We start from the raw sequence: 16810 nt of genomic DNA on the forward strand, positions 1-16810 counted from the left end.
AGAACACATTTGAAGAAGCAGGTAATGCACCTTGATGCAAGAAGCTGAATCAAGGAAAGAAGGCAGACTAATGGATATTCATTAAACAGAGAAGAAACAAAATATTTGATCTCCCTGTTATCTCATAACAATTTTTCTTCAACCTGATAGCTCTGTAACTAGAATCAAAGTCCTTATGCTGCTGCTTTATTTTACAAGTGGGTTTTGTCTTTCTACAGTTGCAAAGGCTTTCTTTCTGCCAGGACCCCTGCAACATGGGGTGTTAAGGACTCCTGCTTTTCAGTATGAAACCAAGACAAGACATTGCCAATTTCCCTGTGCTTCACATATGCATAAGCCTTCCTCCTTTCAGATTGGTCTCCCTAGATAGGTAAGAATAACAGAAAAAAAATGTACAACCTGGACAAATTAAGAAACAACACTTTTAGTTATTACAGTTGTCTCCGGGCACCTAAGGGGATTGGTTCCAGTGCCCCTACAGATACCAAAATCCAAGGATGCTCAACTCCCTCGTAAAACATACCCTAGCATTTGTACAGAGCTCATGCATATCTCTCTGAATCATCTCTGGATTACTTATAATACCAAATATGATGCAAATTCTATGTAAATAGTAGTTACATTCTATTGTTTAGGGGAAAATGACAAGGGAAAAAGTCTATACATTTAGAATAGACGCAATTTGGGGATAACCTGTGTATGGCTGGCTGTAGTATGCATTTCCTGTCTAATTAGTCTATATACTGGACTGTACTGTGCTTCTGCTATAATATAATTTATGTATATTATTGAAAAAATCTGATGTTTTACAGAATTAAATTAAGATATCAGAGCTTTTGGCAAAAATTGATTTGGAACAGTCCACACAAAACCTATGGAACTTCAAAACACAAACAAAAACAGTAATTGATATCCTGTAGGGGTAATCCAGTTACGTAGGCAGGTGGCTGTGTAGAGTTTGTGGCTAACCCAGCAGATATTAATAATAGTAATAGGGAGAAAGCCCAGCAACACTTTCATAAGAGCAAGCCTGACAGACACTGAGGAAGGCACAGGAAGGAACAGTCCCTGCCACTTGAGTGGAGAGCTATGCAGAGCAGAGCTATAGCTACACCTGTCTAGGGCGGGGCTTCAGGGAGATGAAGTTGTGATTTCTCTTTCACACATATACACTCTCTCTCTCTCTCTCTTTCTCTCTCTCTGTCTCTCTTTCTCTTCTCTCTCTTTCATCCTTCCTCCCCATACAAGTGCACATACTACATGAGCTCAGCTGAAAACTGTTTCTTGTCTTGCTCAAGACATAAATCTATTCCAATTGTTCTTCTCCCTTTGTTTAGGAAAATATAAACCAACATAAGTTTTGCCTTCCAAAAACACCTTGCACCTTTTTACCAATCATTTAGGAGGAGCTCAGATACCTCACAGAGCATGTAGTATTATTTCATGTGCTCAGAGTGACTGGTCTGAGCAGGTTGAATGCCCTCAGAGAGGCCACCTGCTATCCATGAGCACAGGCAGGGCTAAATCCTGGGGTGGAGGTTGGGCCATGCCTGGGCTTTCCCCATCCCATAACCCAGGCAACTACATATTAAAGAAATAATTCCCAGAAAAAGAGATGACCCCAGAATCAAATCAACAGAGAGGCAAATACTTACATATAATATGTTGGATAGAGTCCTTCAAAATACCAGCAATGTTTTTTGGCCTCTGTGCACTAGAAACAGAAGCAAGAGAAACTTTGTCAGTGGTGAGTAACTTGCATATCGTTGAGAATATCTCACACAAGCAACAAGGAAGGAGGAGAGAATATAGCTTAAAAGCATGAAAATCTGGAGTGATCAATCAGGGCAGGCCAAAAGTTAAAGAGAGGCCCACCCCTGTTTCTCATGACTGTTCATTTAAATTTTTTAAAAAGGAAGGAAAACAGGGGTAAGCATTTATTTTCCTATTATTTATCTGGCTTTCCACATTTCTAAATACTGTGACTATTTCAGTAGAAAGGTAAATTTTGTTGTTGTTTTGTGGTGCTGGTAATTGAACCCAGGGCCTCAGATGCTAGCAAGCACTCTACTAAGCTATACCTCCAGTCCCATTTTTAAAAAGTTACATGGTATGATTCTTCAGATTAGTAAAGAATGCATGAAATAAAGTACTACAAAGATTTTTATCCCCCTCCCATTTTTTAATTTGAAAGACATCTCCCACTATTTTAATATTTCTAGATCTTTATATTTCACAATATCCCAAATGCCTTATTTAAACTATTCACCCCACAGTTGGGACTTATATCTTCCAGATGGTGTAAGTCAGGATTCATGGGCAGCCCCCATGAGGCCCACCCTAGGCCCTCTCTCAGTTGCAGGAAGAGAAAGGTGGGAGAGGGAACATTGGGCTTTCCTAATAAGTCCAACTCCTGACATTGTAGAGATGGGTTTCTAAAAAAAAAGGTAGCGCAGCTGAATATGCACAAGCCTTGGAGTAGGAGACCAGATGTCACCCTAGTGGCTCACACCCACCTCCAATGATTAAGAACAAGCCAATGTCACCAACTGCTCAGGGAGATCTCAAATCAGAAATGCTCTGACCTCCCTGAATAAACCTTTTCTAAGATGGCTCCATGGATGGCATCTATTTTATACTGTACAACTTCTACCTCCAAGATCCAGTCTCTTGGCCCCTAGGTATAAATAAAACTTCCAGAATACTGTAGTGCAAAGCCACCAGTAGCACAGAGAAAACAAAGGCACAGAGAAAACAGGCACAGAGAAAACCAAGCTTTCTTTGGGCAAGGAGGGGCCCAAGGTAGGCAGGCAGCCAGTCCATCCCTTTGGCCTTTCTCCAGCCCCATTAGATGTGTAAGGATGCCCTCCTGCTACGATCTGACTGACAGATATAACAAAGTTAGAAATAGACCCCAAATCTATAGCAGCACACCAAGGGAGGGGTGTGTGCAAATGTTATGGGTTATGTTAGCTAAATTAGGTGAGTTTTGAAAATAGCACTGAAACACTGGGCTTTCTGGAATGTGCTTTAAGACACTCAGAAGCATACTCAAGCAGTCCAGAGTGACCCAGTTTTTATTAATGGAAAATAAGTTTAATTTAGCTTAGGTGAGCTCCTGTCCAGTTCAAGAAATGAAGTTTAGACAGCCGAAGAAATCAATTTATTTTGGTAGGGAAGAGCAATTTCAGGTCTCTGCCCCAAATTACAATTCATTTCACCAGAGTCTTCTGTGATAAACTGGGAGACAGGGTGTTTCTTCCATGTGTCACTTTAAATGGGTCTACTTTATTTTCCATCAGAAGCAAACTTTCTTGGAACTTGATGCTCAAGCTTGCCATAGTCAGGAAACAGGTTCTCCTAATGGCTGCTGGCCCCAAAGGTCAGGGAACATCAGAACTCTAGTTGAAACCCTCCCTTCCTGTAGCGCTGGCTGCTCCTGTGGAAAGCTCAGCAGAGACTCAGTCCACAGGCCAAAGAACAAGGGTCAGTGGTAACAAAAACCTATGTGGAGAAATAAAGACTCCTGTCTCCAGCGTTGCCTGCTTTGGAATTTCCCTTTCAAGAGTTCCCTAACCTAAAGTGGTCACTAATTTGATAGACCAGCCCCATGTCCCCTGGTTCTTCAGATGCCAAAAACGTAGAACTGATGTACTGAACTTTAAAAAGGATTTTTTCTTTCAAAGTACTTTTGCATTTCTGAATTTACATTTTCTCTGGATATGTGAATGTTAGGAATACCATGTCACAAATTTAAACCCTTAGTGAGTGTCCTACTCAGAAAAGGGTGGGTGTTCTGCTCAAAGTTTTTTTTTATAATAATGAAATTAACACCCCTTGGCATTGTTTCTCCTGGCCTAACCAACATTACCCTGAGAAGCCTATTTTGTTTGGCTCCAGCTCCCTAGCACTGTTCTAAGACTACAGGATAGCAGAAAGACAGGCACAGGAAGACATTCAGAACTTATGGTACTCCCAGCTCTGTCGTTGGTAGGTTAAAAAATTTGAGGAAAGTACACTTCTCCAGCCTCCACCTTTTTGACCTTCAGCTGCACTTCTGGTGTGTGTATGTAGAGTGTGTATTTGAATTTATGTATGTGGGTGTTCAATAAATGCATTGAACTGTTATATATATGCAGCACAACTCCCAGGTACTCTCAGACATGGCTATTGGTAAAGACATTTACAAAAATGTCAGGAAAACTACTGATGTATTTCTCTTTAATTGCTTATGATCCTTCTTCACAAATATGAAATACCATATGCACAGGATTACTTATTGTGGCATTATTTCTAATGTCAAAATCCTAGGAATGAGGCAAATGCCTGTTCAGAGAAGGCTGAATAATAAATGACAGCTCACTCACATTCCAGAGTACTATGAAGCTCAAAAGACTGCAGTTCTCAGAGACCCCAGATATTTCCAAGATATTTCCAAGTGAATCCACATTATGCAAAAGGGTGCACACCTTGTGCAATCCTCTATGACAAAGGAAAATGGTACATTTGGCTTTTTACAGAAAAGAATATCAGGGAGTGAACAATAAAAGCTAATGAACATGCTTACTCTGGAGTCTGGGTGGGGTGGAAGAAGGGATGAGAATGAGACTTCTCTGAGGATATATTTTATATAGTTTGACTTTTGGATTGAGTATTTTTCACATTAAAACAAAAAGTAAAGTTGAAAGGATTAAAAAAAACCCAGTCTTGGGGGCAGGAGGTGTTGCTCAGTGATGGAATACATGCTTAGCATGCACAAAGCCCTGGGTTTGATCCCTAGCACCCCAAAATAAATACATAAAACAATAAAACCCACTGTTCTGAGACTGAAAACACTTACTAAGGGCTATCATGACATGTATGCACATATCACTTCTTAGCAACCAAGTAGCACATACACTGTAAATTTAGTGCTCACAAGAAAATCACACACACTCTATTCCTGGGACCCTCCCTTGTGAGGGCATCATTTCTATTCCACTCTTCCTCACACCTCTCAAAACTTTCTTTTTTTTTTTTTTTTTTTTATTATCAAGCAGTTTAATATTTTTGTATTTAGAGTCCCTGAAGAAGAGAGGACAGAGAATAGATCATAAAATCATGCCCCCCCCCCAAATGTCACTGCATTGGCAAGTATTATAAAAAAAAAGCTATGCATAGACTAGTCACACCATGGAAGTACACCATAGTTAATCTTTTGTATCCCAAATTCCGTAGTACAGGATTAATTTATGTTAATCTTCCCAGATATTTTCTTGTCATTAATATTAATTATATGTTAGAAAATTAAAAATCACCTACTTTTGAAAGAAATTCAGAAAGACTATCTGATGATTCCCTGTGATGGTTTATGGCACAGATTACCAACCTCCTGTCACTTAGGGTTTCCTTTTAAAATCTCATTCATGACTTAAATTTCACTGAAGCTACATGGCAGACAACATAAAAGATTCTACTCTGTGTACCCTACACTGTGGTTCATCAATGCTTCCTGTAGAAATTTTTGTTTTTATTCCTTTTTTTAGCGTTACTGGGTATAATCAGAAATTTTCACAACATATAAAACAAAACTTTGTCCAAATCACAGTTCCTGTTTTTTTTTTTTGTTTTTTTTTTTTTTGTATGAGTGCTTTTTAAAATCATCTTCTTGCTGTCCATGTTTCTCATTTCATGCAATTCCTTGGACCACTTTGTGATATTTACTTACATCTGCATTACTTTATTAAACATCTTTTATTTCTCTCTTTCCAAGAAATTTTTAAAATATTACTGACAATTAAAATGAAAAGAGCAATACTAGAACCCTAAAAAATCATTTGTTCACTGATAGGAGGTTAATTATCTCTGTTCCAAGGAAGAGATGTGAACCATATCCCTATTGGTGTTAAACTTCCTGAACATTAGTACTCATATATTGCCTCCCCAAAGTCTATAAATATGCCTTATAAACCTAAAATAGTTTTAATTTATGACCTTTTTTCAAAGACACATTTGAGAATTTGCCTCTCAGTATTTTATAATCTATGTGATCCATTTGTCTCCTTGAGTTTACTCCTGCTTGTCCACAAGTTGTTCAATAAAAAATTTAAAAAAAAAAAAAATAGAGCAAAAATGGGGCAGATCAAAACTTTCTTTCTGGCTTTTTTTTTTTGGGGGGGGGAGGGGTGCTGAGGATTGAATCCAGGGCCTTGTACAGGTAAGGCAAGCACTCTACCAACTGAGCTATGTCCCCAGCCCTCTTTCTGGCATTTTTGCTGGGATATTCTGTAACTTCACTGGTGCCTACTCGTTGCTCATTCTCATTCACAGTTATTTGTTGTATTTGTTGATGACTTTTTCTTACCTAAGTATAAACCCCACATCATCCCTTTTTAAAAGCCACTTTTAAGAAAATGGATGATTGTTGGGCTAGGGATGTGGCTCAGTGGTAGAGTGTCTGCCCAGAATGCATGAAGTTCTTCCTGGGTTTGTTTGATCCCCAATACCACAGAAAAATAAAAAGAAAATGGATAGCTACATTTCCTAAAGCAGAAAACACCTCTTCTACTGAGCTACCTAGCATTAAAATACAGCTTGCTTTTGTTGCTACTGAAAATAGTGTAAGCTTTTGAAATTTGCTAATATATAGGAAACATCTTCACTGGTTTGGTAGCTGAATTTTTGCAACAGCTTTCTTCTAAGGAGTGGTAAGATTATAACTAGGTGTACATATAATATCTCACTAAAGTTAATATGTGGCATTATTCCACTTGACAGTTAAGTAATATGAAGACCATAAATTTATAAAGTCTCATTAATTAGTTGAAATTTCAATTAATTAATGAGGCTGGATGAGGCCTCAGAAGTCTGGATTATTTGTATTGTTGAGCCATTCCTTTAATAAATGCTTGCCAACTGAATACTAGATATCAGCCAGTCTGCAGAATGATGCAAGAGAACACACCCTTGTGGTTAGAATGCAGAGTAGTTTCATAGGGGCAGGAGGCAGAGAGGAAAATTCCTACAGGAAACAACCCAGGGTTGAGGAGCAGATAACATCAACTTGAAGTTCACTGAGAAGGACCGCTTCACCTACCAGGTCCAAATCTAGGATAAGCTCCAGTATGCAGGGCTGTGGGAACTGTGGAGCTGTGGTCTAAAGGGAAGTTTGTGAAGAATAAGGAAGGGAGGTTTCCTGAGCATTCCCAAACACTAGTGGGCTCTCAGAGGAGGCTTCCAACAGCAAGCAGGGGGCGTGGACTGGGGAAAGTGAAAAAGAAGGTACTGTGTTCAGTCTTACTGCAAGAAGCACCCAGGTAGAAGGACAAAGAAGAACCCACAGAGGAACATGAACCAAAGAACTGGACAAATAGATTCTGGTTCTCACTGACACTTACCAACTACATTGCCATTTAGTCTGTGTCTGAAATTCCTTATTTCTAAAAAAGAATATACTTTTCCCTGCTTAATCTCTCAAATTCCTTTATGAAGAAAATGAAATTAAATATATCATATTGAGACCTACCTAGTTCAATGAATGCCACAGCCAGATAGCATCTCTGTCCTTAAATGTGTATCTTAAAGCAAGCTTTCTTGTGTGTCTGGGATAAATGATAATGAATCCAAGGCTTGTTTTATTATAATCAGTTATCCTCTAAGCAAAAACCAATGCTTTCAAAATTCTTGAGGACAAAGATTCTAAATATGGAATACATTATATTCATGCAAGATTTGGTTTCCAAAATCTCCTAAAAAGAAAAAAATCCCTCTTAAAAAAAAGTCAATTTTAGGGGTTCTTACCCACTCCTAAATTCTACCTGTTTTGCAAGATACCACCATGGTTCCCTAAAGACTGACCATCTACCAAAACAGAACATAAATCTTTAATATCTGTCAGAAGAGGCCAGCTGTTATCTTGCGTCCTCAGTAGTCAGGACATTGTACTAAGTTCTGGGCAAACAACAGGCCCTCTATGAACTTATTGTGTAATATTTCTTTCATAAGTATAACAGAAACAACAAATCTCTTCTTTAAGAGATCATAAAGAGTAGTAATATACAATGTATAGACTATTAACAAAGTATCCAGGATCATGAGAAAATGCTAACATCAGGAACAACTCAACTGAGGGAATCTATGATTTCAACTGGAAAGGTCTGTAATACATCTGTACTCAAAAAAGAATTCAAGGATCAGGATACCTACAGAGGTAGTTAAGCCATCCTAAAAATAGTTATCCATATTTAGTCAGGATCCAAATAAGACCAGAAGAACAAATCCTTGCTAATCTCCAAGAGTAATCCTCAATTGACACAAACTCTTCCACATCTACCTGTACAGAATATGGGAGGACCCAGGACACAATTTCCAAATTAAATAATAAACACTTTTTTCAATCCCAAGTTAAAGGAATAGTTGTACCACACTAAGACATGGTTGAATTTGTGAGAACTTGAAGCTGTGACTTTGGGACACCCAGAAATAAATAGCAGGGTCTAAAAGATTCAAATCAATGTGAATTTTGTTTAAATTCTACCTTTCCCCTTTGTTCAATGTAGAAGTTGGGGTGAGATCTTCAGGTGAATTGCAGACAAACTAGCAAACTAGTGATTCACTAACAGAACTAGGCCCCCTGACACCTGAAAGAATCGGCCTTTATTTTACTTATCATGTCCATAGTTTTAGCCAAACAGTCTGTCCTGAGCCAGTAAGTTCCTGATTTGCTTTGAAATGGTGGGACAGCCCAGCAGGATCAGCCCCAGGAGTCTGTCTTTGTCAAAGGTGAGAGGCCCCTGCTAAGCCACAGTGCTGCTTTCACATTCATCAAAAGCTGAACTTGACACACAGGCAATGAGATCCTGGCTGTTCACAGTTCCAACCCAATTAGAGTGGGCACTTTACACTCTGTAGAGACTGAGAACAAAGGGAGCCTCTTGGATGCTGGCCTTTCTGGTACTCAGGACCTGAGACAGAGGCAGAGGGCAGCTGTGAGAGGCCCATTCAAGTCAGGACAGGAATTTATGCAGACGATGACATACCCCTTGAGGATAATTATCTAAAGGTCTCTGAATTTCAATTAATAAATAGGAATGATCATACTTTAAATTCCCATGCTGGAATTTTCAACAATTCCCTATGTGCTAATTACTTAATCCCTGGGTTTATGAAAAGAAACACCTCTTGATTATTTTTTTTACAGATAAGAGTATGAGGCTTCTCACAAGCATCACTTATTAAAGGAAAGAACACAGAGAAACTTTTAACATCCTCCACTTATAGAAGAAAACACATCAGCAATTCAGATACTGCCACAAGTAATGATCAGAGTTCTGGTACTGCCTACTTTTGAAGATTCTGTGGAAATTTTTTAGTGTAAGACATAAATTAGTCCCAGCCACATATCCCTGGGAAATTTCTGTGAACTCTCATGACTTACTCTGAATAAATTTTCTTTGATTTTTCTGCTTCAGTTTTTAAGTAAGGGAGCAGGTTTTTTCAAGGTCTCCAACTCAAGCAGGTAAAAATCTCATTCCCAAATAATAAAAATTAAGACACAGTATTCATTAATAATCAAATAAGTGTAAATCATAATGTGGTTTTATTTTTATTTTTTAATTTTATTAAGCATCCACTGTTGACAAAGGTATGAGGCAAAAGCCATGTCACATAATACTACTGGAAAAATAAATGTAATGTCTCAGGAGGAAAATTTTTCAACACCTATCAAAAAAAATCCAGAAATATATATAATTTCAGTGACGTTATGACATTTACCCACAGAAACAGTATTAATAATTGAATAAGCATTACTAAAAAATTTAAAACTAGAAATAACCAAAAATAAAAATTTGAAATTTATATTTTAAGATATAAAATTTCAAATTACACTTAAAGTTTAATTTTGGTTAACAAAATATTACAATCAAAAGATGTATTAGTCAGCATTTGAAATAGAGATACTAATAATATATGCTAAAATGAAAATATACTGCTTTTAAAAGCCAATAAAACAGTATACCTAGAATTAGGGATTTTTGTTATAAATTGTAGGAGGAAGAAATTAAAATAGGTAAGTACCAAAATACTGATAGTTAATTATCTTTTCAGTTATAGTAGAGATGATTTCTTTCCATTGTAGATTTAAGTAGTCTTCACATTTTCTGTATAGAACTCATAGAATTTTATTTTAAATCTCAAATAAATTTTACTTTAAAAAGCAGACCACCTAGTATCCAAGATGGAAATGGAAAGTTGATATGAAGAGATATTTAGCATACAGAAATATAAGTGGTTACAAACAAAAAGAAAACTATCCAACTAGGGATTAAGTAAAAAGTAACAGAGGAGTAAGAAAAGAAAAGAAATAAAGAAAGATAAGAAAAAAATTCAAAAGGTCTGGGGATGTGATTCCCTGGTCCCCCCCCCCCCGCACCAAAATGCATATGTTTAATTTCACTGATGCAATAATACACACACACACACACACACACTCACACACACATACACACACATATTAATATGAAAAAGAATGTAATCACTTAAGCTAAATTTAGAGGGAAAATTATGTTAAAAATATCTCTTAGTTTAAGCCTTAAATTCTTCTAACAATAGCTAGAAATTGTTGTGGCCAAAGCCAGGGGAATATAAGAGTCTTAGATTAATGTAAAAGGTGAGATCCACTGGAAAACCCCATACACACTCAGACATTCAGAAGTCTTACTCATTCTCATGTAGCATAACAGGTCTGAAAACCATGACACCTTTTTAAACAATTATCCATCTAAAGTATAATTCATGAGATAGGTGACTTCAAGCTCAGTTTGCTGAGGCTTAATTTATATACTATAAAAGTCATTCATTTTCAATGTACAGTTTGATAAACTTTATGAAATGTATACAGTCATACTTCCATCACCCCAATCCTGTCTTAGAATATTTCCTTTTCCCCAAACAGTTCCCTCATGCCATTCTGTAGTGAACTCCATCTGCTATTCCAAACCATGGCAGTACTTTCCTGCTTTCAATCTTTATAGTTGTGCCTTTTCTACAAGTTTCAATTAAATGAAATTATGCAAGTTATAGTCTTTTATGTCTGCATTCAATCCATCTATCCTGTTGCACATGTCAGCACTTCTTTGCAGTATTCCATTGAATGGATATACTACATTTTTATTTATCCACTCACCAGCTGATAGACATATGGGTTGTTTCTATGTTTTGATTATTGTGAATAATCCTGCTTAAAACATTGCATGCATGTCCCAAACTGCCAGCCCTCATGATAACTCCTCACATAACTTTTCTTTTCCTTCCTTCCTTCCTTCCTTCCTCCTTCCCTCCCTCTCTCCCTTCCTTCCTTTTCTTTTTCTTTTTTGTTTCTAAGGCAGGGTTTGGCTATGTTGTCCAGGCTGGCCTTCAGTTCCTGTGCTCAAGTGATCTTCCTGCCTTAGCCTCAAGAGTAGTTAAGATTATAGGCACACACCATTGCACCTGGCTTGCATTTGTTGTTGTTGTTGTTGTTATTGTTTTGTGGTTCTTGTTTTGGTACTGGGGATTGACTTCAGGGGAGCTTTACCACTGATCTACATCCCTAGCCCTTTCTATTTTATTTTTTATTTTGTGACAGGATCTTGTTAAGGTATGCAGGCTGGCCTCAAACTTGTGATCCTCCTGCTTCAGCCTTACAAGCAGCTGGGATAACAGCTGTGCACCACCATGCCCAGCTCACATATAACTTTTTGAGAAACTGTCAAAGATTTCCAAAGCAGCTACACTACTTTATATTCCCAACAACAACAAAAAAGGCTCTGGTTTCTCCATAACCTTGCCAACACTTTTCATCTGTCTCTTAGAAAATAACCACTTGGTACTACATTAGTATCTCATAGTAGTTTTTTTTTTAATTTATTTATCCTAACTTGTTATATAGGACAGCAGAATGCATTTCAATTCATAGTACACATACAGAGCACAATTTTTCATGTCTGGATGTACACAAAGTAGAGTCACACCATTTGTGTCTTCATACATGTACTTAGGGTAATGATGTCCATCTCATTCCACCATCTTTCCTACCCCCCTGCCCACTTCCATCCCCTCCTAGCTAAAGTTTCCCCCCATGCTACCCTCTACCCCATCCCCATTATGGATTAGCATCTTCACATCAGAGAAAACATTTGGCATCCATCCATTCACCTGAAAATGCCACAATTTAATTCTCTTTTATTGCTGAATAATATTCCATTGTGTATATATACCATAGTTTTTTTATTCATTCATCTACTGAAGGGCATCTAGGTTGATTCCACAATTTAGCTATTGTGAATTGTGCTACTCTAAACATTGATGTGGCTGTGTTATTAAAGTATGCTGATTTTAAGTCTTTTGCTTATAAACCAAGGAGTGGGACAGCTGGGTCAAATGGTGGTTCCAGTCGAAGTTTTTCAAGGAATCTCCATACTGCTTTCCAGATTGGTTGCACCAATTTGCAGTCCCACCAGCAATGTATGAGTGCACCTTTCCCCCCACATTCTCACCAACACTTATTATTGTTTGTATTCTTAAAAGCTGCCATTCTGACTGAAGTGAGATGAAATCTTGGAGTAGTTTTGATTTTCATTTTCTGATTGCTAGAGATGTTGAACATTTTTCATATATTTGTTGATCAATTGTATATCATCTCTGAGAAGTGTCTGTTCAGTTCTCTGGCCCATTTATTGATCAATTTTTTTTTTTGGTGTTAAGATTTTTGAGTGCTTTACATATCCTAGAGATTAGTGCTCTATCTGATGTGTATGTGGTAAAAATTGGCTCCCATTCTATAGGCTTTATTCACCCCACTGATTGTTTCTTTTGCCGAGAAGAAGTTTTTTAGTTTGAATTCATCTCATTTATTGATTCTTGATTTTATTTCTTGCACTATAGGTGTCTTATTAAGGAAGTTGGGGCCTAATCCCACATAATGGAGATTTGGGCCTACTTTTTCTTCTATTAGGCACAGGGTCTCTGGTTTAATTCCTAGGTCTTTGATCCACTTTGAGTTGAGTTTTGTGCATGGTGAGAGATAGGGGCTAATTTCATTTTGCACATATGGATTTCCAGTTTTCCCAGCACCATTTGTTGAAGAAGCTATCTTTTCTCCAATGTGAGTTTTGGGCACCTTTGTCTAATATGAGATAGCTGTATTGATGTGGGTTAGTGTCTATGTCCTCTATTCTGTACCATTGGTCTACAAGTCTGTTTTGGTGCCAATACCATGCTGTTTTTGTTACTATTGCTCTGTAGTATAGTTTAAGACCTGGTATAGTGCTGTCACCTGCTTCACTCTTCTTGCCTAAGGATTGCTTTGACTATTCTGGGTCTCCTATTTTTCCAGATGAATTTCATGTCACAGTAGTTTAAACTGTCATTCCCCTAATGCCTAATGATGAAGAGCATCTTTTCACTCTAATTCAATTAGAAGGTAAAAACAGTAGCTGTCATATATGTGAAATGCTTATTATCTACAATTGCTTTTCATACAAAATCTCACTTAAAAGCCTAACCCCTCTGAATTAGGAGGCATATCCATTTACAAATAGTCAAACAAAGCTCTCACAGATGTGAATTAACTTACAAAGATAGCACAAGAAACAAGTGGAAGGTTGGGATTTGACTTAAGATCTGCTGTTCTACAATGTCTGCATATTTTCTCTGATGGTGGAGAGATGTCACCAAAATCCAAATTCCTGTCCTTTGGAATGTCCATGATATCTTACACAAGAAAATGGCCCAAGATTTATTGTAGGCATTATTTCACTAGCTAAAAGAAAACTAAAATGACAACTGAATTCCCATGAAAGACCCTATTACTGTATTACTGTACCTCTGAAATAAATTTTATAACTTACTAGAAACACTATCTTTCATCATTCCTCACCTGAGCGTAAATAAGGCACAAAGCTCTGATCAGTTTTGCTAAGGAGGCTGTGCTCAGAATGGCCTCTGTGCTCAGAATGGCTAACATATCACAAATAAATCACAAAGGAAAGGAGCCCAAAGTTCATCCAGGAGATGACCCATGAAAAAATTATCTTGTAAGCTCAGAAAAGAGTTTTTAGCTGCTAAAAATATTTAGAGGTACAACTTTGGAACACAGAACAATGTGAAATGATATATGGGCTTCAGCCAAAAAGGTTTATGTGACAAATTTTCCAAATGCCACAAAATAGCATTCATTCAAAAATTGATGACTGGGAGATTTAATTAGAATGGTCTGAAATCAGTGATAACAGATGGAAATAGCAGTGCTACTGTTATTTGCTGGCAACTAATGAATATAATCAACCTTAATTATGGGCCCTATTCCAACAAAAGCACTGAACAGAGCCCAAACCTTTGAATGCTCTTCCTAAGGGCCTAATCCAGAAAATCCACCCTTTTAAATGTAATCACACAGAATATAAGAGCGGGGGTACAGAAAAGTCTCCAGGTCTGCTCTGCAACCATCTGACCTGTAACTAGGGCACCTGCTTTGAATGATATCATAGGAGGTGGCTGAAAACGGTGAAACGCTGGTTGTTTCCAATGACTGTACCCCAGAATGGGACGAATGAAATACACCCTCTTCTCCAGTCGGGCCAAAATCTCTGACAGTAAATCCAAAACTTAATAATCAAAAATAAGGAATAAATGTCAACTTTTCACCCTTTTTGGACAGAAATGCCTAAAAAAATTAAGTATTATAGACAGGAACAAAATGTCAAAAAAAGTGGATAAGAATTTTCTAACAGGTTTTGTATCTCCCTCCCACTTGGATTGCATTTTAGAAGGAGTGCATGTTAGATTCTTTGATGACATAAATTCCTGAATGTCTACATTCTCACTTAAAGATGTACTAGAAATTGAAAAAAGTTGAGATGTGACTAAAACATGACTTCAGGCTGAATCCATGTTGGTGTCACCTACATTTTAAAGGCAATATGACTTCCTGGCCCAACACCTGCTTCTGTGCTTGAGTGGCCTTGGTCAGGTCACCAGATGCCATCTAGCTGGGTTCTTCTACAAAAAGGAGAGGACATATTCCTATCTTGTCTTGAAGTTTAAATGAAATAAGGCATACAAAGTGCCTTGCGTATGTACAACTACTATATGCGTCTTCTGGCAAGTTGTCATATCCAGTACTGTGAGGGCTTACTCTTGAGAGCCATAGTCACAAAAAACTCAACCAAAGATGCAGTTAAAATTCAATGATGTCTCTATGGATAGTGGGAACACAGAACCTATGAACTCAACCATAGTGAATTAGAACAAACTAAAAGTTTACAACTAGACCTGGTTTGATAGGACCCCCTTACTGAGTCAGGCCTCTCACCTGGGATTCTATACTAAAGTCAAAAAGCTATTTCCAAGGGTCTAGAAGACTGTTTTCTCTTTTGAATAGATTTACTTTTAAAAGTTAAAGGGCTAATTTTCATAGACAAATTTTGGGGTGAAACAGAAAGGCAGTTCTGTGTTGTCCTGATACACTATTATTAAAAAGTATATATTCACTTGACTCTTATCTGGGGGATTAGACTCCCAGTGCATGTTTGAAACCATAGCTAGTACCTAAACCCTATATATATACTATGAAGTTCCTATATATACATATCTATGATAAATTTTAATTTATAAATTAGGCATGATAATAATAATAAAATATAATAATAGTTGTGATAAGAGTTATATGAATATAGTTTCTCTCTTGCTCTCTCAAAATACCTTACTATATTTTTTTTGTACTTTAAGGCTGTGGCTGACCACATGTAACTAAACTGTAGAAAGTGGAACTGAGGATAACTGGATGGCTGAACTCAGATGTTGCACACGTATAAGCTAAAATTTTGAGGGCTAAGAACATTAAGTGTCAGTTCTGTCTCAATCCTGAACACCATCAACTTGATTATTTTCTGTTTAACACCAGCTCACAAGAGTGATTACTTGTGGGAGACCAACCTTGCACGAGACTGAGTCACACTCCCCGGCTGGGTGCTGAGGTGCTCAGTCACAGAAATGTGGCAGAGCTTTCCCCACCCTTCTTGGGTTCGAGGGTTGGTGTCTCATGTGGGTGTGTCTTGCTACAGCCCCATGAGTGAAGCTCTTCTCACCTGTTCCTTTGTAATATAACCCCTTGCCCTGTTTAGGATAGAATCTTCCATGGAAGTGCCTTGTGTGTGTCCCCTTCTCTTACTGTGCCCTTGGGTGTGGCCTACCCAGATGTCAGTCAGCCTGCTGACAGTGGACATCATGAAGATAGACTCAGCCCCCTGAAACCTGACCCCTTGCCTCATTTGAATAGCTTCTCCTCAATAAAAGGGGTCAGTGTATGTGTGTGTGTGTGTGTGTGCACGCGCGCGCGCGTGTGCTCTCTCTCTCTCTCTTCCTGCGGACCCTTAAGGTCAGAAAAGCCATCACAGTGACCCCAAAGAAAAGGTATTTGTGTCTCTTGTGTGGTTATTTTGTGCAGCCCAGTCAGCCCAGTTCAATTGGAGTAACCCCTGAGCCTTTTAGTCGCGAGAACAGAAACCTGGCAATTACTAAAGCTGGTTCAATCAACTACCTCCAGGACAAACAGAGAGGCTTATTTATCTGCACCTTCTACATATGGTGTTCCCATGGGGCAGCACCCAAGGGGACAAGGCAGAATACAACATCCCTCTCAGGAAGGTCACCACTGTCTACCCCTCAGGTAGTTTTACCTCAGGAAGGTCCCATCTAAGGATCTCCAGAGAGCTGTCCCTTACAATACTCTGATTTATAATTTCCCATACCACAAAAGAAAACTCCTCGAGTCAGCTTTAGGGATCAGGAT

At 38.0% G+C, this 16810-nt stretch overlaps 1 protein-coding gene across 2 annotated transcripts in view; it reads right to left on the reverse strand.

Annotated features, from left to right (window-relative positions):
- Vopp1 (VOPP1 WW domain binding protein) overlaps positions 1–16810 on the reverse strand; it is a 99204-nt gene that overhangs the window by 45674 nt on the left and 36720 nt on the right. For both annotated transcript variants that reach the window (XM_058584806.1, XM_046460401.1), the window contains exon 2: positions 1656–1714. In XM_058584806.1, coding sequence (XP_058440789.1) covers positions 1656–1714 — 59 coding nt within the window. The remainder of the gene's footprint in view (positions 1–1655; positions 1715–16810) is intronic.

Source organism: Marmota monax, unplaced genomic scaffold (genome assembly GCF_021218885.2).
Source record: "Marmota monax isolate L192 unplaced genomic scaffold, Marmota_monax_Labrador192_F-V1.1 WCK01_AAM20220418_F8-fsc00219, whole genome shotgun sequence".
Classification (NCBI taxonomy): Eukaryota; Metazoa; Chordata; class Mammalia; order Rodentia; family Sciuridae; genus Marmota; species Marmota monax.